The sequence below is a fragment of the Tachysurus vachellii genome, chromosome 13 (genome assembly GCF_030014155.1).
Source record: "Tachysurus vachellii isolate PV-2020 chromosome 13, HZAU_Pvac_v1, whole genome shotgun sequence".
Lineage (NCBI taxonomy): Eukaryota > Metazoa > Chordata > Actinopteri > Siluriformes > Bagridae > Tachysurus > Tachysurus vachellii.
The window spans coordinates 7,032,797-7,056,500 of NC_083472.1; the positions used below are offsets into that span (position 1 = coordinate 7,032,797).

Here is a 23,704-nt window from a genome sequence, read left to right on the forward strand (position 1 = left end):
TGGATGTAACCTGGGAGCTTATACAGCAGAGCAAACTTCAGAAGCTTGGTTTGTGATGTTTTGAGGTTACTGAATGTATGAGCTGTACCTCTGATTTCCTGGCAATGTTTTTGTTACTCAATTACAGCATTATAGTGAAATTGGACACAGGCAATCTGACTACAGCCTGGAAATGACTGTTGCTGTGGAGTATTAAATGACCTGCTAAGCAAATCATTGCAGACCCACTGTGATGTCAAATAAAAGTGAATGAAGAATCAAATGCTTTCACAGGCTTTCTTAAAAACATTTATTAACAATCCCACCAGAGGAGAACAAAAAAAATGCAGTTGTCTCTTTATATTATTTTTTCTGGTACAGTCCTTTACATGGCAAACACTGGGTGAGAAGAAGAAGAGTGGATAGTGAAAAAGGTGTGCAGGCACTTAGTGAGAGCAGTTGGGACACGGTTGAAGGCCGTTCTCGTTGCATGCAGTGCACTTGAGGGCTTTGAAGGAGTCCGTGAAGCAGTTCCTGAACACAGACATCTTGCTGCCATGGCACATAGAGCAGGGCATGAAGGCAAAGCCACCACACGTCTGGCATGTGTGGGGATGCTGTACCCTCTGTCGAAAAAAACACACTTGAGAGAACGAAAGGCAGCTGTGGAAGTGTGGGGTATTTTTATGGGGAGAAATTGGTGCAGGCTTTTTCTACGAGAGCCTTAGGCACAAAAGTGCACTATATGACTCATGAATGATGAATGTGTGTGTGTGTGCGTGTGTGTGGGCATGTTCTTATATCTTTCTGTATTTATATCTTTATATAAATCTATTTATTTATATGTATTTTATATCTATATTTCCACACAAGAATAGGAATATCTGACTTTGCAGATCCCAATGAACAAAAACAACAAAAGCCTACAAACTACAAAAAAAGTTTTTATTATATTAAAAAAAAAAAACAAAAGCACTAATAGGTTTAATTTTGGTTGCTGGGGTAAAAGTTATGGTTAGATTCAGGTGAAGGCATCTGTAATAATTATTTCAATAGAAAGCTCTCACAAGGATAGTAAGGTGCATACTGTGTGTGTGTGTGTGTGTGTGTGTGTGTGTGTGTGTATGCTCAAGTGCTGTTTCACTTGCTGAAGCAATATTGACATTATCCATTATTCACATGGCATATATTGATGCCAATCCATAATTTATGAGAGTTTACCGATGGTTCTGTTCTTAATCATTTCATAACTCAGACCTCAGTACTCTTTAAAATTTGTCTCACATCCTGACTTGATTTTTTTTTACTTTCAAAGATCACTGTCAGCTCATGCAGTATTTCTGCTCTTTCACTGTAGTCTGTCTCACTTCAAACCCATAGATGTTAATCAGCATTAACACACCACACATTTTTTTAGGGAAAAAAATCCATTCCTTATGGATTCTTTGGATAATTAAATGTTCTTCATAGCTTTGACTTGAAACCATGCAACCATCTTTGTAACGATTTACACAGAATTACCTAGAGGCTTTAAGATTCCTAAATGCTTAAAGGGAAACCCAAAGCTAATTAAGGTTCTACATTCATTTATTCATTTTCAGTAAGTTCTTTATCTTGGTCATGGATATGGTGAATCCAGAGACTATTCCAGAATCATAAGAGGGAATTTACACTACACACAAGATAGGATGCCATTCCATCACACAGCACCATACACAAACACGCACATTAACACACACAGACATTTACACACTCATTTACACCCAGTGATAAACAGGAGTCATCAGTGTCATTGGTGAGAAGTGGAAAGAACTCACACATGGACAGTAATCAGAGCGTACTGGGTTACAGAGCACTGAATCATGGACCTTAGAACTGTGAGACAATAACGTTACCCACTGAACCACCATCTCACTGGCTGTATACAAAGTGAAGGTGTTCAAACAGTTTTGAACATATTCTACTAACCATTCACGATTAAGGTATTTAGGCTTCTGTGAAGCCATATATTCCTTTGCAATTGATTCTCACACATCTGAGTTTTTTTATTTTCTGTCTTTTTTGGTTAACTAGATAACAATGTAAAATGTCAATGGATCTCAAAACAGCTAGTAAAGATTTAAGACTTGATATATCAGTTGTTTAACCTTGTTCTTCATCTAATAATCCATTTTCTGTAGTATTTATCCTACACAGGGTTGTGGGGAGCCTTGAATCTGTCTTGAGGAACATGGAGTACAAGGCAGGGGACACCTTGGATGCGGTGCAACCCATCGCAAGGCACACTCACTCACAAATACTTACTCACACACTTACCCATTCACACACTACAGACAATTTAGAGAGGCAATAATACAAGGCTTTGGACTGAGGGAGGAAACTGGTTTACCTTGAGGACACCCGTGAAGCACGGGAAGGACACTCACAATGTCCATGGGCAGAGGAGGCTGATTTTGTCTTTAATACAGTCATAATCAATATGGCTTACTACTGATCAAAATTGTTTAATATTCTGCTTATTGTTACATTTGATCAAAAACTTTCACATGCACCTTACCTCAATTTTAGTCAGGAGGTCTTGCAGTTCCCCTGATTCATTCATACTCAGTATTTTCTCTGCACCCTGTTAAAAATAAATAAATAAAAATAAAATATATATACTGTATATATACACACATTATTTTGCTGTAGAGCAAAGCAGGCATCAGCAGGCATTATACTTTTCCGAATATGCTTAAACCAACTCTTAGGTAATATTAATAAAAATTATGAATATTAATGAAAGGGAAAATTATACTATGACGCCAGCTCCAGCAGTTTTTAAATAGCTATAGTTTTATTACAGTTTAATCATATTATTGCTACAGATGAAGCTAAATGATACAGATTAGCAGCTAAATAAGAAAGCCAATCTATCTGGAGCTTATTAACTGTTCACTGTCAAATCCTAATGGAACTCTAAATTATTATTTATTTATTTTTGGTCTGCCATCAACCACTGAGACGTAATTTATTTTACTTCACTCTTAGTTGTGCATGTGTTGTACTTTAATTAATGGTTAGTATGGATGAGTGGTGGCTGTAGGATAAACAGACATGACAGTCGATTAGACAAAACAATAAACAAGACAAGAAAGCAGACGTAACAAGAACATAACGTTTATCAGGAATGGGGGTTGGGTGGTGTGGAGGGTGCATAATAGTAGTTCTGGTGTAAGTTGAGTTAATTATTAGATATCAGATAGCAAATCTGGTTTCTATCAGTTTGGAGTGTGTGTTTAATAAGGTGTTGCATGTATTTTCTTTTAGAAATATGCCTGAGATGTGGTAGGGCTTTGATTATGTAGTTTGTCTGCAGGAATGTACAGTATTGTTAGCTATTGCGGAGTGATTCCTAATGCTACTCTAAATGAATGTGTTATTAAGTACGAATACATTTGGAGAGTTAAAAAGCTTTCAAAGCTGTCATGAGATAAAATACTTATAACCAGTATAAAACTCTAAAACATTAATCTGTACATAAATAAATATGAAGTGTGTTGCAAAAGCTTAGAGATTTATTAATGTTATTATATATGTTATAATGTTCTAGTTACTTCTAACATTTGTCAGTTCACTAAACCTCAATAATAAACAGTCCTTGATTCACTTATATTCATCCACATTCACTTTAGAGTCAACTACAATGAATTCATTGAAACTATAATGCTTAAATATTATGTGCTCAAAAACGTTTGCCTGAAAACTCTCTCACTCACTCATTTTCTACCGCTTATCTGAACTACCACGGGTCACGGGCCATCTCAGGCGTCATCGGGCATCAAGGCAGGATACACCCTGGACGGAGTGCCAACCCATCGCAGGGCACACACACACACACACACTCTCATTCACTCGCACAATCACACACTAGGGACAATTTTCCAGAGATGCCAATCAACTTACCATGCATGTCTTTGGACTGGGGGAGGAAACCGGAGTACCCGGAGGAAACCCCCGAGGCATGGGGAGAACATGCAAACTCCACACACACAAGGTGGAGGCGGGAATCGAACCCCGACCCTGGAGGTGTGAGGCGAACGTGCTAACCACTAAGCCACCGTGCCCCCCTGCCTGAAAACTGATTATCTTATTTAAAAATGCATTAATGTGCATTCACGTGTTAATCTGTTTAATGGTAGAAACATCCTTTACATCCTCAGAGTCAGTAATGAAAAATCTACACTTAATGTAGTCCCACAACAAACACCAAACCCTGGTACCTGAAACACATAACACTCTCTACCACAGTCACATATTTAACAGGAAACTGCATCATATGAATTTCCTGACGCTTATAAGAAGAAGAAAAATACGGTCTGATTTCAACTGTAAAACATAAATTAGTTGTGCGTTACAAGAGCCTAAGAAGAGGTCTAGATTATTATTCTAATTATTAGCTCTAGTCATTCATAATATTTCTTAATTCTCTAAACGTTCATTAGTAAGTTAATTCATTTCTTAAATTTCACCTATTATTACTTTAGAGTTATTAAAATAACATTATTAAAACAATAATGCTCAGGAATTGTGTGTTCAGAAACATTAGTTAGAATAAACCAGAATAAAAGCAGAAGTCTCACAGTTTGTAGAGAGAACACTGACCCCCAGGTAGTGTCCATCGATGAAGACTACAGGGAGGGAAGGGGACTCTCCCACCCGTCTGCAGCGTGCCTCCAGCTCCTTGCCATACTCACTGTCCAGAGCAATGTTCTTCTCCATGAACTTCACCCTGTGGTTCTGGAATATCTTGTGCACCAGCTCGCAACGTTCAAACGTCGTCCTGACCACACGGAAGCTGGTGGTGTAGATCACGATCCGGCCAAATTCTAGAGTCAACTCAGGCTACATTGCAGAGAGAAAAAACAGACACCAACAGACACAACTTTAAACAAAATAAGCTTATCTTTGAGTTCATTTCTAAAATGTATGATATGTATGTGAGAGATTGATCTGGAAAGCTGGTCTGGGTGATTCCGTGAGTTGGGTGCTATGATATTGCAGTTATAATTATGCATGTGAGGTAAAGACAAAAAATGTTTTAAGAGCCCATCTTCTCAAATACACAGGTTTCAGGTAAATAACTTCAATATCAATAAAATCCTACAGAATCTATAGCACTTAGAAAACAATATTTAATATTCTATGTCACAGCCAACCACCTTGAAATGCAATAAATGACAATAATCGTAAATTCAAAATGCTTGTATTAGAGTGTGAATCTATTTAATTGTAGAAATACGCTTTACCAATATAGGAATACATTAGTAATGTAAACCAGACACCAAACCCTGTTACCTGAAATATATTCAATCTATACAGTCACATGTTTCTGAAGCTCAAAGAAAAAAGAAAAACAAGTTGTGATATAGACTGGTGAGGTCTATTGGAATGTGCCACGATGTTACCTCAGTTATATTGGAATTTTTGGTCAAAATGTTCAAAACGAACAAAATGCAGCAAATCATTAAAGACACCTTTCAGATGTAAACATGTTGTTACCTGAAATTAGTTTGATTCAAGCAAATGGTTAAATGTGTGTTTTCATAGATTCAGTGTTATACAAACACTGTATTTTTGTATAGTGTTAATAAGTTACAAAGGCTTCTAATGTTAAAAAAGCTCTACTTTTAACATTAGAACTGAACATTTAAACTGAAGTTAATTGATGATGCCCTGTGAAAAATTACTGGAAATGAATGAATCAGTGAGTTAAATTGAATCACTGATCGCTGATGAAAAAACACATCACAGTCAAAATACATATAAACATATAATTCCCAATTCCTCATACTTGCAAAAACTTCTGTAATTTTGATGTTTCAAGCATTTGTGAGATTTTGTAAGCTACTGTGGCTGTGATCACATTTGTACTTCTAGCACATCAAGTCATGTGTTAAAGTGTGAATCAGAGCTTCACACTTCACACTCTGTAATGTGTGAAATACTAAAAAAAATGCATATGCCAAAATGTGACTGTTCAAGGAAAAAGACTGATAGATCTGGTTGAATGTATGTATGTATGTATGTATGTATGTATGTATGTATGTATGTATGTATGTTATGTGGGTAGGTGGATAAAATGGATAGATCAAAACAAGCAGAATAATCTTTTATCTCATTTATAATAGTCTCCTAATAAGAAATATTTGATAAATTCAATCATATTAATGATATTTTACTCAGTAAGTTAATTTTTTTTTGTAGCTTTGATGGATTAATTAAAAAAATTGATTTGTTCATTTATTTATTCATTTGCTCATGCTCAGTATCCTGGTCAGAGGCACAGAGATTCTGGATGAAATATGAACAGAAATCCAACCAGTCAGTAAGCAAGTTCTGGATCAAACTGTTGAGGACATTGAGAAACGACATTGTGACCTGCGACACCACCACGAGAAAAAAAACGCAAAAATGACTAAATCTTTATCTGGAGAATGGGGTCATGTTAAATTGGAATATTTGCAATAGAATTAACTGCACTACACCAGCACAGCATCAACAGTGCAAGTGTAGAACAAACAGAAAGGGCTAATGGAGTGTGTGATCTGAACAAATGTATGACAGTTGATCTCCAGGGGACGTTTAGAGGATAAACTAAACCATGCCAGACTTAATCAGGCTTCATCACTGGTTAATCACATCACAGTTCAAGTACAGTGTGATCTCTGTGACTAACAGAAGGCTGAAATCTGTTTCTGTATGCTTCTTACCAGCTTTTCTGGGACCTTTATGAAAAAGAATAACTATAAAAATATGATACCACCATGATTTACAATCTTTCTTTCTTTCAAAATAAAACAACAACAAAACAGTGACTTGCATTACAACCTACAAGACCTACAGGAGGATAGGGAGAAGAAAACTGTTTGGTTCAAACTTGTTACCATGAATTTACTTTAATGTTATAAACCAACTATCCCAAGTAACCAGTTACTACACAGATAAATCATTTAAAAAACATTTTCAGGAAACTTTAGTCTTGGACTTTGTGTGACTACGATTACAATATACAAACAAAGATTTTTTTTTTACTTCATCACAGAAAATGATTATATAAATTTTTCCTATACTATATCATACATCTACAAGTTAAACGAGTTAAACTCAGTAACCCAGAAAACAAGTGAAACTGAACTGGATATCACATGACACCCTTTGAGAGCTCTTTGAGCAGAAAGTGGAAGTCGGTAAAATACATTAAGCTGATTAACTTCGCTGAAACACTTAAAGAAATCTCTCATTAATCTTTCATTGTACAGTGACCTTGTCCTCTGAGACATCTCGTTTGTCCAGCTAAAGCATACGAGAGGTAGAGAGGACTTGTAACCTATCGCTGGTCAGGAAGGAGACTCTGACACTCCTAAGGACACCTGGGATGGATGATTCTTTTAAAAAATTGCTCTAATGAGTTAAAACACATTACTAAACAAATTATTAGGACAAATTTCATTCAAATTCTGTTTGTATTAGGAACACATAAGCATGAAGACCTAGTGAAATAAAATACTCAGGTGGTTCAGTGTGGATCTTTATGAAATCTCCTCTGTATTTACCTGAGTGACTTTGGTCAGGTTGTCGAACACTATTTGCCCGGCACTGACTTTGTGCTTGACTCCCCGCACTGTCCCATTCTTGCTCAGGATGTTGACCCGTTTGGTGCTGAACACCCTGTCCTTGTCCTTGGCTCCAGCATACAGAAGCAAGTCATCTGGCTCGCTCTCACTGTCGTCCAACTCAGAGCCTAAGTATACTGCAATGTGACCATTGGGATCTCCGCTTGTGGATGGTGTGCTGGCCCGCTCCACTTCTGAGCTACTAGTGCAGTCCGAGTCCAGAGAATCTGATGGCCCATCATCTTTAAACATCTCCTTCAGAACCCGGCCGCTGCTCCCTGAAGCCACCCTGAACCTTACTCGCTTCTGGGGCTTTTCGCCCTCCACCGATAACAAAGTTCCCTCCATTGCGTTTCCAAAACAGCTTACATCTTCCACAAAATGTTGAGTTAATCCACTTTTCTTGAGAAGGGTAGTGGGGTTATTATTTATTTCTCCATATTTCCCAGCAGAGTTTAATGATACAAAATCCCCAGGAAAAAGCTTAGCTCTGAGGCAGACTACAGCAGCCTCATTGCCAGTGTTACTGAGCTAGTTAATAATGCATGCACGTGTACCATGGTTACTGAGAAAGCAAGCCATGACAAAACCGATCGTGCTCTTTAAATTTTCATCACACTCTGAATTTTTTTTCTTTCCTATTAGTGTGATAGAAAAAAAAACCTACATGGGCAGTTTAGAGGCAATTGAAATGATCATCTCCATTTTTTTCCATTTTACATGCAAATTTTTTTGGATTATGACAGATTATGAATTTAAAATAAGAGACTATTAGCATGATTTATAATTCCTTCAGGTCAAGGCTATAGATGCATGTTTTGAGGGCTGCATTGATTTGAATTTGATGAATTTCTTTTTATATACAGTATGCATTAAGCTACATGATCCTCGTGAAGTAGATCAGAAAGGAAAGGTTTTATATTTTCATGTTCTTTTTTTATCTGTAGCATCATTTATTGACAGGTGCCACTTACTGAAATTAAACTAGGTCTACACCTACACACCTGCTGCACAACAACAAATGAATGCCATATGGAGAAACTGAACTGTTCTCTTATTGGCTGCTGTTTACCTCCATGAGCCTTCTTGTGCAACTGCTGGCTGACGAACTCCACTCAGCAGACAGCAGACCCCTAGCAGGCTACTTAATACTAACACCTTGGTTAGATCGCAGGTGGTGATCACAGGTGGCTGTCTGGACAAATGATATATGAGGTGGAAATGAAACAAAGTCATTTCAATGGCGCATGTCATTGGAGGAATATTTCTTCTTTGAAAAGTATTTCTGTCTGCAGATTGGTTCTAATTTTTTTTTAGCTTATGTCTGAAAACAGAAGATAAAACAAACAATATGAACAACCAACCTCCAGCCTCAATATTTGCACGTCCATCAGATTAGAAACATTCAGCTTTTAGCATAATATTATTCAGTTTTTAATGCAGTATTGGGTTTAACTGAGTTGTGGGTACTCAGAATTCATAACTGTAATTTTTTTTAATATATGTTCATCTTTTGTTATCAAATGTGATAAACAATGTATATTTACCTTTTCATAACAAAAAACAGTTAATGCTATAGATTACCCCAGATAATATGTCTGTAGGTTGATTGATCTAAATCCAATACTACTATAAATAGCATAACTTACTTGCTGAACTCAGTAACCATCGTTAACCATCGCACACTCCTGAAGTAGGAGTAGGTTTTTATCAACTCTGACATTACCAGGTAGTCGAAAATAGCATTAACTAGGCAGCTTGCATTTTAATAGTATGGCTTTTCTGAAGAAAGAGGCTGCATTTGTATTATTCTACATTACACATTTTTATTCTGGTCTGGATCACACTGGATCCAAATCCAATCTCAAGGACAGTGGATGGAGGAGCTGTCCATCACAGAACACTGTGTTCAGACACTCTGTAACGCCTAGTGGTAAGCTCTGTGGTAAGCTCTGTAACACCTAGTGGTAACATCAAGCCACTTTTTTTGTAAGGTAAGAGGAAATTGGAGAACCCACAGGAAACCCACACAGTCATGGGGAGAATATGCAAAACCTCACACAGACAGTAACCTGAGCTCAAGTTCGAACCATGGACCCTGGTGCTGTCAGGCAGAAACGCTACTTGCTGCAAAACCTTGCTGCTCTGCATGAAATGTTATGTGTTCAAAACAGCAGGCTTTGGCTCATTTCAATTTAACACAGCAGTTAGTGTTGTACTCTATCTAGTCCCTGAAATAAAGACTGCCACTTTGTTCCATTTTGAAGTTCTACTATTTAAAAAAAATGCTAACTGCATATCATTAAAACAGATTTAGTCAGCGGACAACTACAGTATGAGCCCTTACATGGCCAGACCATTCCATCTGTCTGCTCTAATGTTAATCACGTACCCGAATCTCTCATTTATACTGCAATGACTCTCATGTCCCTGTTAGAGTATAGGCAGGTCTCGTTTCTCTTCCCTTTATTGTCAGGGTCACTTCTGCTAGCACTGGACTCGGAATTTCTGTGCTTCTTGATATAAAGGACATTTAGACAGTGATGTCAGTAAGTGATGTTAAATACATTATCCCTGTTTAGGCAACATGCTAATCAACTTCACTGAGCACAACAATGGTGAACCAAATGACAGAAACACCACATTAAATAGGACAATGACGCAGTTTGAAGCGCATAATTCAGAGTTAAAAACAAAGCCACACTTGTGAGTTAGATTAAGTCGACTGCGTCTATAAACACGTCAGCTGTGATAGAAGTTTGACTATTAGGACTTGATTTACTTTGATTTTTTTGAGATTACAAACAGGTTTTCATTTTTACTGCACGTTATATACTGTATATAACTCTGTAACAAAATCCATCCATCCATCAAGTCTCTACACCAATTGTCCTACTGAGTCCCTAAGAACTGAGAGCCTATCCTAGGAGACTCGGGGGTTACAAAGTAGGGCTAGACCCTGAACTTCATGCCAGTCTATTGCAGGGCACAATCGCACACACACTTTTAGACCCATTATTTGTGTGAAAAATGTGACAAATAAAATCTTTAGTTGTGAATCATTGTTACACCTCCTGCAGCTTCAACTGACGAAGGACTTTGTGTACATTGAAAATTACAAAAAAAACATTGTGTACTTCGCCTACTTTTTACCACACCTACAATAATTACTACAGATTAAGTGCAACTGTCAATGTTACTCCCAGGATTCTTGTCATATGTTTGCTCCCTATTTGTTCTTAGTTGCTATAATTGTTCTTGTTGCAATAATTTTCATACCAGGCCTATTCATCCCTCTGAGTGTGATCAAACCCCATGCCTCTCCTTCCTGTGTGTGTTTGTTTCTATTTATTCTACTTATATAAGTTCTAGGAGTATTCACTTTCAGTCTGTTGGTGGTTGTTTTTGTTCCCTTCCTCAAATCAGGTTTCATTATTACTGTATATAAAATGGAGCCACCTACTGGTTTGGGGGAATAAAATAATAGCTGTTAAATGGCCTAAAATTATAGTTGCAAAAATAGCCAGAAATTTGCACAGACTCTTGTAAGATTTCCGACACATTTGAGATTGACAAAGTTCAAGAAATTCACAGCAGGGCTTCCATTTGGACTTTTGGACATCAACACATTAGTATACACAAATGCATAACATGGTGTAATGAGCACAGACCTGAAGCAACAGAAAGCAATAACATGAAAAGTCAAACAAATATAATATAATACATGAGCCAAGTTAATCAGCACACAATTACTGAAACAAAAACTAATGCCTTCCAGCTGTATATCTCCTTCAGTAAAAGCAACGTAGGCAGAATTTTTTTTTCATTTAAATCCTGCAACTAAACAAGAATTACTAAAGAAAAGTAAATCATGTTTAATTAGTAAAATAAACAACAGTTAATGTATGCATCATATATTTAATCTGATGCAGCTAAGCAAAGATAATTCCCAAGCCTGTGCTTATGTCATGACAAATATTTGCTACACAAGAATGAGTGAATTAATAAGTAGAAATATAAATGAGCTTGGATGGATGAAAGGCCTCTTCATGGACAGCACCAGCAGGGGGCAGGCTCTGATCTACCTGCTCTGTGAAACCCAATTCCTGTATGACAGGTAAGAAGGATACTGGAATGTGCTAGCCATATGAGCCACATGCGGGAAAGAAATAAATAGAAAAGTGAAAATTCAGGTTTTCATGTGTGATTGATCTGTCCAGGTTGTTCTATGTCATACAGCAAAGTGTATTGTGAAGATATTTTTGTAATATTTTGTCAGTTTTGTAGGTGTTCAGTTACTTCACTCCTGGCACCTAATAAAAATTAGTATCTCATTTAATCTATTACATTAAACTCATAGCCATCACAAAAAATAACAATACTGTCATTATTTGTTTGCAGTATTTGCATGTTCTTGTCTGGGGTTTCTTGAGGGTACTCCGGGTTTCCCCTCCCAGTCCAAAGCCATATGCTGTAGGCCAATTGGCAACTCAGCAAGTGTGTGTGTGTGTGTGTGTGTGTGTGTGTGTGTGTGTGTGTGTGTGTGTGTGTGTGTGTGTGTGTGCATGAGAGAGAGAGAGATAGAGAGAGAGAGAGAGAGAGAGAGAGAGAGAGAGAGAGAGAGAGAGACTGTGCAACATTTAGTATTCAGTACAAAATCAAGCCAGTTCTAGATTAGACTGATATGGTGTGAGACTGAGTCTGAGGCTTTGCACACAATCAGTGATGGTTGGGACTCGAAATAGCAGCTCTCTGATAAACAGTACAGATCTTTATTTGCTCATCTATTTAAAATCTGCATTAATGTATATTTCTATGAATTTAATCTAACACAGATATATTAAAGATATATAGCAATGAACAATAAACATAATAATAAAGTGACTTTTTTTAAATAAACTCCAACCACCATGGCACTGTAAATAGTTTAATACCTTAAAGTCCATCACACGTCTTATGAGATAAATAGGTCTGATGGTGTCTGTGTTTTAATTAGACTCACTGATCAATAACCTCTAAGCTGAATGTCCTCTAATCCTCAGGCTTTATCATCCTGGTGAATACTCAGCTGCTGCTGGCCAAGATATTTCTAAGAAATGGGTGCTGCTGATTGTGTTGTATGGAAAATTTGCCCCTCTGCCGGGGCAGGTGGTGTTTTTAGACTGCTGAATGAGTGACAGACTCTGATTGCACCTTTTTCCTTTGTTGGACTAGATTAGCTCTATTTACTGTGATCACCAAGTGTGACATGTCAACCGAGCCAGATTGTTTTGTACATATTGTTTTGCATTCATTATGATTTTGGATACTGAACAATTGACTGTTAATATGTTACAATAGACTGTTAACATGTATATATGTTACAATAGACTGTTAATAATAAGGTAACATCAATTTCTATACATTTTCTGAATAATATTTATTACATAAATTTTAGAAATTCAACTCACTTATCTACATTACAATTATTGGGCAGACGCCATTGTCCAGAGCAACTTACATTTTATCACATCATACATCTAAGCAATTGAGGGTTAAAATCATTGCTCGGGGGCCCAGCTTGGTGGACCTGGGATTTGAGCTCATAACCCAACACCTTAGACACTAGGCTACCACACCCCTGATGGTAAGGCACAAGCAAAAAAATGCCTACAAATGTTTTTTTTTTTATTGTATATTATTTGTTTCAATTTATTTTAAAACTAAATATATAAATAGCTGATATTCTGATAATGAGATACATTTCATATTTTAATTCTGATTCTGATTAGTTTCTGATGTTTCTAACTACATGATGAAAAATATGAAAACAATACAAAATAGATACAGAGGTATTTGGTTCCGAAAAGTTTCTACATTTATAAAATAGAAACTAGTTTAAAATAAATTTCTTTTAATTTGCACTAAAGTTGCATTTAAGGTCTTTGATAACAATGATCTCTTCCATTGAGTAGTTTTGAATTATTTCTAATAGTTATTTCAGGATTAATCGCATGTGAATATCAGGTATGTATGATCAGGTAAGCAATATAACCCAATATTTCTGATTTATTTACATATCTTTAGTTATTCTGGTCAGGATTATAACGGTGTTAAGATGTGAGGCTGAGGCTGATTTCTTTCAAGCCCAGACTGTGGATTCATATAGACTGATGGGATTCTTAATCTGTGAACTTGTGTCACAGTTGCTGTAAACATAAATGTAAATTAAACATCGTGCTGGATTTCATATAAATGAAATCATGGGCGGTCATCAACAGGATTGAGATTATTTACTCTATCAATCTCTTCGTTATATGAAGCACACATTTAAAAGGCCATACAAAGTACTCAGAAGGAGTACAGTTTCATACAGTTTTGTATGAATTGGTTACGGCTTTTCTGTTTAGAATGTTTGGTGTTTTTAGGATGCACAGTAAAGAATTAGACCAAAACACATTAAAATACAAAAAGAACAAAAATACTGCTGCCTACCTGTGTGAGTTTATTTAGTTTCCCATATCATTTCATTGATGTGAGCTTGTTATATAATGCATTGCTCGAACCTAATAGTTTCATTGCTATGCTGCTGATAGATATCGCATTATGACATTTGCATTGGTGATTGCTTGGATCCTGACCCATATATGAGGATGTTCATACAGCACATAGAGCTTCACTGATAGTGATTGTGAGAGTTTGGTACTATAGTGGCTGATGCTTATTTACAGAAATAGCAAAATAATAATGATGTTGTTTAGAATGTAAGAGCAGGAACATTGCTATATTGGATTAGTAGTCTGTAAAATGAGCAGAATTTCATTTACATGGCAGAATGAACACAGTTGCTTTAGGCAATGCTGTGAAGCTCTATAAATACATGTGATGTTAGATGTTAGAAAACGGTGTGGAGCTAATTTACATCTTGTTAAGACAGCACTGTTAATTATACTTGTGGTAGGAGGACGTCCTGTCTGCCTGTGTCATTCTTCTCTGCACAGCCCTCTGAAAATCAATGTATCAGTGACTATACATCTTGCAAACCTGGCAGATATCAATCGCAATCTTTATGTCTCCATCATGGATATTCTGGGTGGTTTATTTCTAGAAACATGCCATGATGGATGGCAGTTAACAGTTCAGACATTCTCTGACCTAATCAAATGCTTGTCAGTGTAGCACCTCAACCATCCAGGAAAAATAAGGATGCGCCAGTCTGTTTTGCACTTGTACTTACTTTGTAATATTGGAAATGTGAGTTCTAATATTTGCCTGTGTATGTGTGTGTTAGCAGTGTGTTTGTATGTGTGGATTGGGAGCACGAGCCATTATTTAGACTGATATAAACCCATAGATGAAGCCAGCGCACACAATCAGAGGCAGGCTTCTTGTCACTGTTGCTAAGCAACACCAGGAGCTATAGGCCCAAAGTGTCTGCGCAGACGTGCGATGTTGAGGAGAGGAAACATCAGTGGAAATGATACCCCACCATTAGGCTGTACGAGATTACAACAATTTATTGAATGTGCCATGAAGAAAACACAATAATCAGTTATTTTGTTGTAGTGCATTAGAGAAGCATAACATTTAAATAAAATTGGTCTCATTTCGCTTTAAGATTTTCAAATATGTTTAAATGTCTTGGGTCACATTGAACCATGTTGCTTTATGTTCTCCTGAAACAGTTGACAAAAGAATTAGTTAGCTCTTTCTGTGTGTAGCTTGATTGTCTTACTTGTGAAGAGGTCCTTTTTCTCATCACAGCATGACTATTTACTACTGATACTGATATTGTGTGTTGCATTCATTCAAGCTTATTAGGCAGTATCCCGGGGATGTTTTAACCACTGTGGTCATTTATTGGCGACTTAATTAGACCACATTTTTTTCATCGTCAATTTGTGTTAATTGTCCTTAAAGCCTTCATCAGTAGCAGTTTCTGACCACAGGACTGTTTTACATTTCTGGAGGGGTTTACATTTCTTGCTAAGGTTGTTCATATCAGCACCACACACACTACTTATGCAACTACAGTACCACATCAGCCACTGACGTGGTGCGCTGTATGTATTGCCGTTAAAATATTAACTGGCCTGTAGATAGATAGATAGATAGATAGATAGATAGATAGATAGATAGATAGATAGATAGATAGGACTTTATTGTCATTGGATAGTACAGGTACACAGCAATGAAATGCAGTTTGGCATCTACTAGAAGTGCAAAGAGAAACATTTGTGCAAATAGACAAGTGCAAATAGACAAGTGAATAAATATAAAGGCTATAGCAGTGCAGAGATGTGTGGTCATTGTTGAAAAGTACAAGCAGAAGGTTATAAGTTTATGACATTAAAAAAAAGTATGTACATATATACATGAACATATATACATGAACTTGATATAGTAGGCAGAATGTACACTAGTGTATATCTATATACACATAAATAAAATAGTGCAGATGTACAGTATGTAAGGCACAATATGTGTAGAAAATGAGGAGTACAAAAACAATACAATATGTAATATGTACATTGTATGTATAATTGTACAGAAGTTATATACAGTCCCTATTGTGGTTTCTTTTTAATGATGAATGTGATACAGGCTGTAGGGATGTGGTAGCCTAGTGGTTAAGGTGTAGCGCTACCAATCGGAAGGTTGTGAGTTCGATTCCTATGTCCACCAAACTGCCACTGCTGGACCCCTGTGTAAGACCCTTAACGCTCAGTTGTATAAAAATGAGATAAAATATAAGTTGCTCTGGATAAGGGAGTCTGCTAAATGCTGTAAATGTACAGGCCTGACAATTGGTACACAGATACTAAAGTAAGGGCTTGTATACCTACCATGTGCATGGGTTTAACTGATCAAACGGCCAATGAATGCACAAACACTGTATGTGTACCTAATAATGTGGTCACTCAATGTAATTTATAATCTTAAGGTGCAGGTTCTCTATAATATTCAAGCAAATAGTCATTATGAATAAAAATGGATGAAGAAAAAAAAAAAGGCCATAGTCGTGATCGCCCCAAGCAATGAGCTGAAGAAGTAGAGAGCAGCTCATTGTCCCTCTGCAATCCCCCTCTCGAAACAATGAGTAACTGCAGCTGGGAATCTCCACCAGAGCGTCCTACACGTCGCTAACACGGGGGACAACCTTGTACGACCACTTTGTAAAAAATTACATCCTTTAATTCATCGATAGTTCACATTTATTTTGGGGTACGAATTCTAATTTTAGCATTTAACACAATTCTTCCTCTCGAATGTCGTAGTTATGGAACCTAATCGACGCACGCCATTAGATAGACCTCCCCCATGTGTTCGGAATGGTACAGTCTAGCATGTGAAGCGGCGCTGGTTTCTCACTATTCTCTTATCCACCCTTGTACGTTGGAGCGCGCGCGCGCTTCTTCAGCTCGTCGGTGTCCGCACGCAGCCGTGACTCGGACTAACGTTTGTCGGTTTAGCGGAACCATGAATGTCAGTCAGAAATAAATGCTTCCTGTACACCGGAGGGTGAGAGAGGATACGCTAATCTGTTGACCGCGAAGACATTCCTTGACTGGAGAGAGCAGGAGCAGCGTGAAGTGCGTGTGACCGACAGGTGCTTCGCCTCGTTCGGCGTGAGGTTCAGCTGAGATGTCGCCGGTGCAGAGAACCGTGTCAGATATGCGCTCAAGAGCTGAAGGTAAGAGACTGAAGGAGATTCTGTTTAAAACGGTTACATTGGCGTGTGACAAGTGAGAATGTCACCGTCTATGTGCTGAAGGTTTGTTATTAAACTGTAGCGAGGTGTAAACAAAAAAAACACTTCAGCTGATCTGAGGAACTTCAGGCTTCCTGACAGGACAGGTCACTGCACTTGGGCTTCGGACAATATCTGGTCCATTTGGACATTTTGTCTTCTCTCGTGTCCCTTATGAACTGAGATGCATGTCTCTTCAGCTCATGTACTTAATATGCTGCTGATACTGACTATAGCGAGGATGGCAGAGCTGCTGAAAGATGCAAGGGCTTCAGAGCAGGAAGGTTTGTTTATGTTTGGATCAGTTTTATAGACACATTATGGATCCACTGGTCCTAGGAGTGGATCTTCTTGAAGAAGGAGGAAGGATCTTGATCACACTAAACCGTCTTGGGTTTAAAACTGAAAGACTGATCATATCTAATGCACATATAACTGACAGAACACCAGGTTGGAAGTTTACACTGAATTATCAAGTAGAAAGTGTTTTGCTGCTGAACGTCATTTTGATTGGTTGCTCTGTCGAGCGAAATGGTCCAAGTCCTGTTCTCCAACCCTTTTATTCAATGGTCCCAGTTTCATTTGAAAGCTGAACATCGTTGGAAGTTTTGGAAGAAAGCTATAGTACAAACGAACAAAACAATACTTATTGTACATTTTGAGTCTACATTAAAACATTAGTTAAACACTGTCACATGTTCATGATGTGGTTCTTCTTCATAGTCCTATGAACGTATATATTTTTTGCTGTAAAAACATCGAGAAGGCCTAATTCTAGTTTGTATTGTGTTAGTATTTAGTTTCTATAGTGGGATGTGGTAGCTCAGTGGTTAAGGTGTTCGACTACTGATCGGAAGGTCATTGGTTCCAATCCCAGGTCCACCAAGTTGCCACTGCAGGGCCCCTGATCAAGGCCCTTAACCCTCAATTGCTCAGGTGTATGAACTGAAATAAACAATGTAAGTCACTCTGGATAAGAGTGTCTGCTAAATGCTGTAAATGTAGTATTTAATGTACATTAGAGGTGCAGCAGATAATGTAATACTGTTTATCTGAAGCATTTGAGCAGAAGACTTGCCAAATGTAAATGTTGCCCCTTAAATAGACAGATCTACAGGTTGAGGACCAGTTTGCATCTCTGCTGTTTTGAATGGTCAGGACTTCTCTTTTTTACTTTCTCTCTTCAGTTTAAAACCATGCTTAAAGCGGTCATGCCTGAGGTGATCAAAAATATATGTACTGTAGAAGGTCGATGTGGAACTGAAAATGTTCGGCTCGGGCGATGAGGAAGGTTGTGGACGAGCCCGATCTCTAACCACAACATCAACATTCAGTTTTGTTTTTGACTTCATTTCTGCAGTAGTCTGTATGCTGAGTGGGTGTTACTAATGTATCTGACTGAAGAAGAATATTTTTCAGCATTTCAGCTTGGTGGGAAATGATTAGAGTTTGATAAGTGTATACAATACAATCAAATGATGCTTGATTGCAAACGAATAAGTCTGTGTTCAAGGGACTTGTAAATAATTCAGCGAATTGGGAGAATGTCGACTGCAGCTGTTTTCATGCGATTAAATCCATCAATAATTCAGCAACTTGTTCCATTATCCCAGTTTTCTGGTATACCAACTCAAAGACCAAGCTCTCCATTTTCCACTTGGGGTTATGGAGCCGACTCTCTCTCACTCCCTCCCCACCTTGTTGGAAAAGTATCCTATTTATCTGTGCAAGCATTTCTAAGTACGCTGCAATCAATAAACCTTGTGGGTCTTGTGACCTCCACTGTCCGGAGACAGAGAAAGAGGGATGAGAGAGAAGAGAGATGATTTTTAGATTCGATATCCATGCAGCTTGTGCTGTTCATGGGGTAACGTACCGAGGTGTTTGCCTGCTGTGACGTTTAATCACTGCAGTGCATCAGGCTGGCTGTGCTAAGAGGACAGGACTCTGGTAAGCTATCCACGTAATCCAGCTCAGCTCAGTACACGCACGCACGCACACACACAAACACACACACGCATGCTCCTGACATTTTCTCTTTCTAATATCAAAGTTAAACTTAGGCCTTAGTCGTGCTCTGCTAAATGTAAAGCTTGCTTTTTTTTTTTTTTATTCTGTAAATTTAACGTATCTCAAATCCATTACACAGCATGTCATGCTGTTACTCCACAATACAGAATTTACCAGAAGGATTTACAATGCCCTCTTCATTCCCATATTACTTAATACAGTGTGTGGTTGATTGGCCCTAATGTGCACTGAAGAATGTAATGTAATGTCCCTTTTCTCTGGAGAAAATAAGGCAGAATATCAGCAGGCTGAACCCAGGGAGCTTGCCAAAACAGCCTTATCTGTGTGCGTGTGAGCGAAAGGAGTTGGGTGGTGTGTGTATGGAGGTAAAGATCAGAGATGGGGATCCAAGGAGGTGCCCACAATGAGGGCGAAGACAAAAAGAAGGCTGGGGAGAAAGATTGTTTGCATTTTTTTATATGAGCTGCCCAAAAGTTTTCACAAAATAATATCAAATAATTTTAATTTTAATAAATAATTTTTTAATTTCACAACTCTGAGCTGCAGTCATGCTTCGTATCTCTATCTCCTTTGCCCTATGGAACAAATACTCCTTAGTTAATACCTGCTCAGCATGAACTATGTCCCATAGATGGTTCAGGTATGTTTTCCTGGTCATAATGGAATGTTGTTCATAATTACACTCGCAAGATGTTCTCAACATATCGACATTTTGTATGTAAGGAATCCAACTCTATATGAGTGTGCTGTTATAGGAATTATATATCATCAGTAGCTTACTTTCCTCCAACAGCACTTCACTTATGAAGATCATATTCGTGATCAACTCTAGTTACTTCCAGTTATCATTTGTTACATTACAGAAGCAGTAAACACTTGTTCTTTTAATCACATCTCTCTTTTTTTCTCTCTCTCTACTCTCTTGAAAAACCTCTTCAGTTTCAGGCTGCTGAGCAGTGCAACAGAATTGCGTCCATCTTATTGTCTAGAGATCGTGAGTTGTTGAGTTGTGGTCAGGAAAGGAGGCACGCTTTAGTCTTCACCCTAACTGGTGGCTCACTGTTTCATGCTTAGGGCCAAGATTCAATTCAATTAACTCAAACCAACAACAACAAAACCTCATGTGTTCTGGAAGGTGGAAAGCCTACTGATAGTGGTGACTCCTTATGTGAAACGTGAAATAAACACCTGCGTACAGAAATCTTCACTGTTATGTTTTTACTGATACTTTGAAAACAATCTGCAGTGAGATTTGAGACTATGTGGCATGTTTGCATGCAGGTTACTTTGAATGTGTGAACATGTTAGAACGAGTGTGCTGATATAAATCTGAATTACAGTCGGTCCTGTTCTCAGTGCTGCTCTAGCAGTCAGATTTGCTTGTAGCTTGTGAGAATAACTTGGTATAGTTACATGGTGTGTGTGTGTTTGTGTGGAGGGTCTGATCCTTTGTACTAGAGATCCATAAGGTAGATAGCCTTACTTTTATTAGGTTATGTGTGAAATAAAGCTGTTTTAAATCATTTTTTTTCAGAGATGCCCACTGTAGGTGGAGGGGAAATGTAGTGAATAAGCTGAGGGCTGTGTGTGTGCAGCCCAACAGGTCTGTGTGTGCTGGCCTACGATGCTGATGGAGCTGCATCGTGCTGATGTGATTGCAGCACAAACGCCGCACCACATTACATCCTCAGGGTGGTGTCGGACGTGATGCCTGCTGCAACCGAATTATTTAATATATGACTCAATAGCCAGCTTATAAACAGACCCACACACGCTCTATAAGGAAATTGTACCAAATGCTTCCATAACATGGTCATCTAGTAAGAAACCTGCTGCAAAGAAGAGGAAGAGAAGAAAAGGTTGGGAAAAAAGAGAAGGCAGCAGGTTTCTTCATGACATTTGTATTAACGAGATGGAAGATTAGCGAGTGTGAGCCTAACCTTGCTCCTTAAAATTGTCAGGATCAGCAGCACAGGACTGGTAATGTTATGGAAATTCATGTAAACTCATGTAAATGATGTATTCTCTAGGTTGGAGTATGAATATGTTTTGTGTCTCCGACCCGAGCAGAGAGAGTAATGTAGCAACAGTCTTTGTCTCGCTGACGTGAATTAGGATCCAGCCTGAGCGGTCCGTCCGATCCAGCCTGAGCGGTCCGTCGGATCCAGCCTGAGCGGTCCGTCCGATCCAGCCTGAGCGGTCCGTCGGATCCAGCCTGAGCAGTCTGTGCGTGCGTGTCTGACTGTCTCTGTCGGTGTGTCTGACTTTGTCGCTGTGTCTGACTTTGTCACAGCACGTGTTTGTGTGTCACACATTTAGGTGAATGGTGAATAACCTGAATGGTATAAAACACTGTAAAGAAAAGGATAAAGTGGAACTCTATAGTTCAGGTGTGAAAGTTTAATCTTTGTTTACTCCAAAAGCTGTTTACTTAAGCAGTCACTCAGGAGTGCAGTATTCTCCAGTTGTTTGTATAATAGATTTACTATGAAAACAACGTTACTTGAAAAGAAAAAGGGATGTGGAGTAAAGGTGTGGTCTGAGCGAGAGACCAATGAACCTGTTACAGAGCAATTGGAAAGCCTTTTTCTATCTGCAGGGCACATAACAAAAAGCAGAGTAGCATGAAGTAGGAGTTTGTACTAAGCGTCTAAATACACTGAATTGCTACAGTATATACACGTCTGTGGGTGCGTCCGCGGGCGCGTGTACCTTGGCAAAGTCAGCAATGTAAACATAAAACTGTAAATAATAAGCAATCCTCCTTGCTGCTGTCATTAACTAATTTCTTTCCCATCACTAAAACACTTCTTATTCCCGGTTATTTGTTTTGTTCATGTGTTAAAATGTAGTTGTAGCTGTATTTCTGTGTTTTGTTTTCGGCATTCATGTTCATGCTCTCTTAGGGATCGATAACTGAAGCCCTGCAGCTGTTTTGAAGCTCCTGCTCTAATTGAATGGCAGGTCAGCTCGTGGCTCAGTGGGGACCTCATGCCTCATACCTCTTTCATACTGCTGTATCGACATGTTCACAGACCTCTCGACTGTGTCAGTCGGTCCCCGTGCTTCTAACCCAGGCCTCTGGTGGGCTTGCGTGACCTTTTAAAAAGGTGTTGAATTACTGAGCTGCTGGTTGCTCTGAGTGGTGGGCATTGTGTATGAGAAACACCATGAAACACAGCTGGCATAATTCAGCTGTCTGAAACACTGCTGAGAGATGTTTTCAAGAACATTTTCCATGACATCATCCATATACTTCCAACCCCATTTTTTTTAAAGCCCTTCCTGATCACATGACCGCGTGACTGCTACTGACCAGGCGACAAGAGACGCATGAATCCACCTACCTCATCTATTCATCTTCTGCTCATGCTACATCCCAGCAGGGAACACACACACAAGAAGAGCTTTCTACACTCTTTGTATACACAAGTCGCACACACACCTGAAACTGTGGTTAACAGTTTTCAAACTCCTGATGGATTCTACATTATCAGGTGTAATGAAACGCAGCACAGACACAATAACACCGACGCAGATTCTCAGCATGGCCCCGGTTCTACAGCGTGGCATCATGTGCAACATAACACAAAATGGCATTGGGCCCTAATGTAAGTTTGATTTGTGGAACAGGTAATGGATGCACCATTGCGTGGTGTTTTTGATAGACTGATTGCTCAGTCTGTCACCTGACTCTGAGCTCCTCTATTTTTAACTCGCAGAGTAATCAGGTTGTCAGACCTGCTCATGAAGCAAACACAATATTACCCTGTCATACTGCAGACATTTCATCTTCCTGCTGTCTTCAGCTGTCAGGTCTTAATCATTTGACCCTAGCCTCCATGTTCCCCTGCAGCGAAACACAATCCAATCAGAAATCAGCAGGGAACCATAACACACACAAGAATAATGGAGCTTGTATAAAATGGCTTTTTATAGAATCCACTTCTGCTCCCCATGTCATATGCTGCAAATATACACACATCATGATGGTGGTGTTAAGCCTGCACGGTGCTAGAAAAAGAGCACTGCGTTTAAGTGTCAGGTCTATCACAGGAGAACATGATGTGAGGCTGGAATACACCGCGGGCGGCACTGCAGTTTATTCCAGCTCACAACACACACACACCAATTTAGAGGTAATCCACTTACTCTGATGTTTTGTGAGATGGTAGGAAAGTAAAAAGAACCTGGAAAAACCCCACACAGACACTGGGAAAGTGTTACCAGTAACTCAAGCTCAGGATTACACCAGTAGGTCTGAGACAATACTGCTGCTCGCTGCACCAAAACCCGATGCTATAAATTG

At 38.6% G+C, this 23,704-nt stretch overlaps 2 protein-coding genes across 6 annotated transcripts in view; one reads left to right on the top strand and one right to left on the bottom strand.

Annotated features, from left to right (window-relative positions):
- Positions 1–425: 425 nt before the first annotated feature.
- Positions 426–7,982, bottom strand: grxcr1a (glutaredoxin and cysteine rich domain containing 1 a). Its single transcript, XM_060885833.1, has 4 exons — positions 7,575–7,982; positions 4,624–4,863; positions 2,537–2,602; positions 426–605 (listed from the first exon to the last, which is right to left on the bottom strand). Exons 1-4 carry the CDS (start codon positions 7,980–7,982, stop codon positions 426–428), a joined length of 894 nt encoding a protein of 297 aa, XP_060741816.1.
- Positions 7,983–16,984: 9,002 nt separating this feature from the next.
- atp8a1 (ATPase phospholipid transporting 8A1) overlaps positions 16,985–23,704 on the top strand; it is a 120,527-nt gene continuing 113,807 nt past the window's right edge. For all 5 annotated transcript variants that reach the window (XM_060884631.1, XM_060884632.1, XM_060884633.1 and 2 more), the window contains exon 1: positions 16,985–17,307. In XM_060884631.1, the coding sequence (XP_060740614.1) occupies positions 17,259–17,307 (49 nt within the window). In that variant the 5' untranslated portion in view covers positions 16,985–17,258. The remainder of the gene's footprint in view (positions 17,308–23,704) is intronic.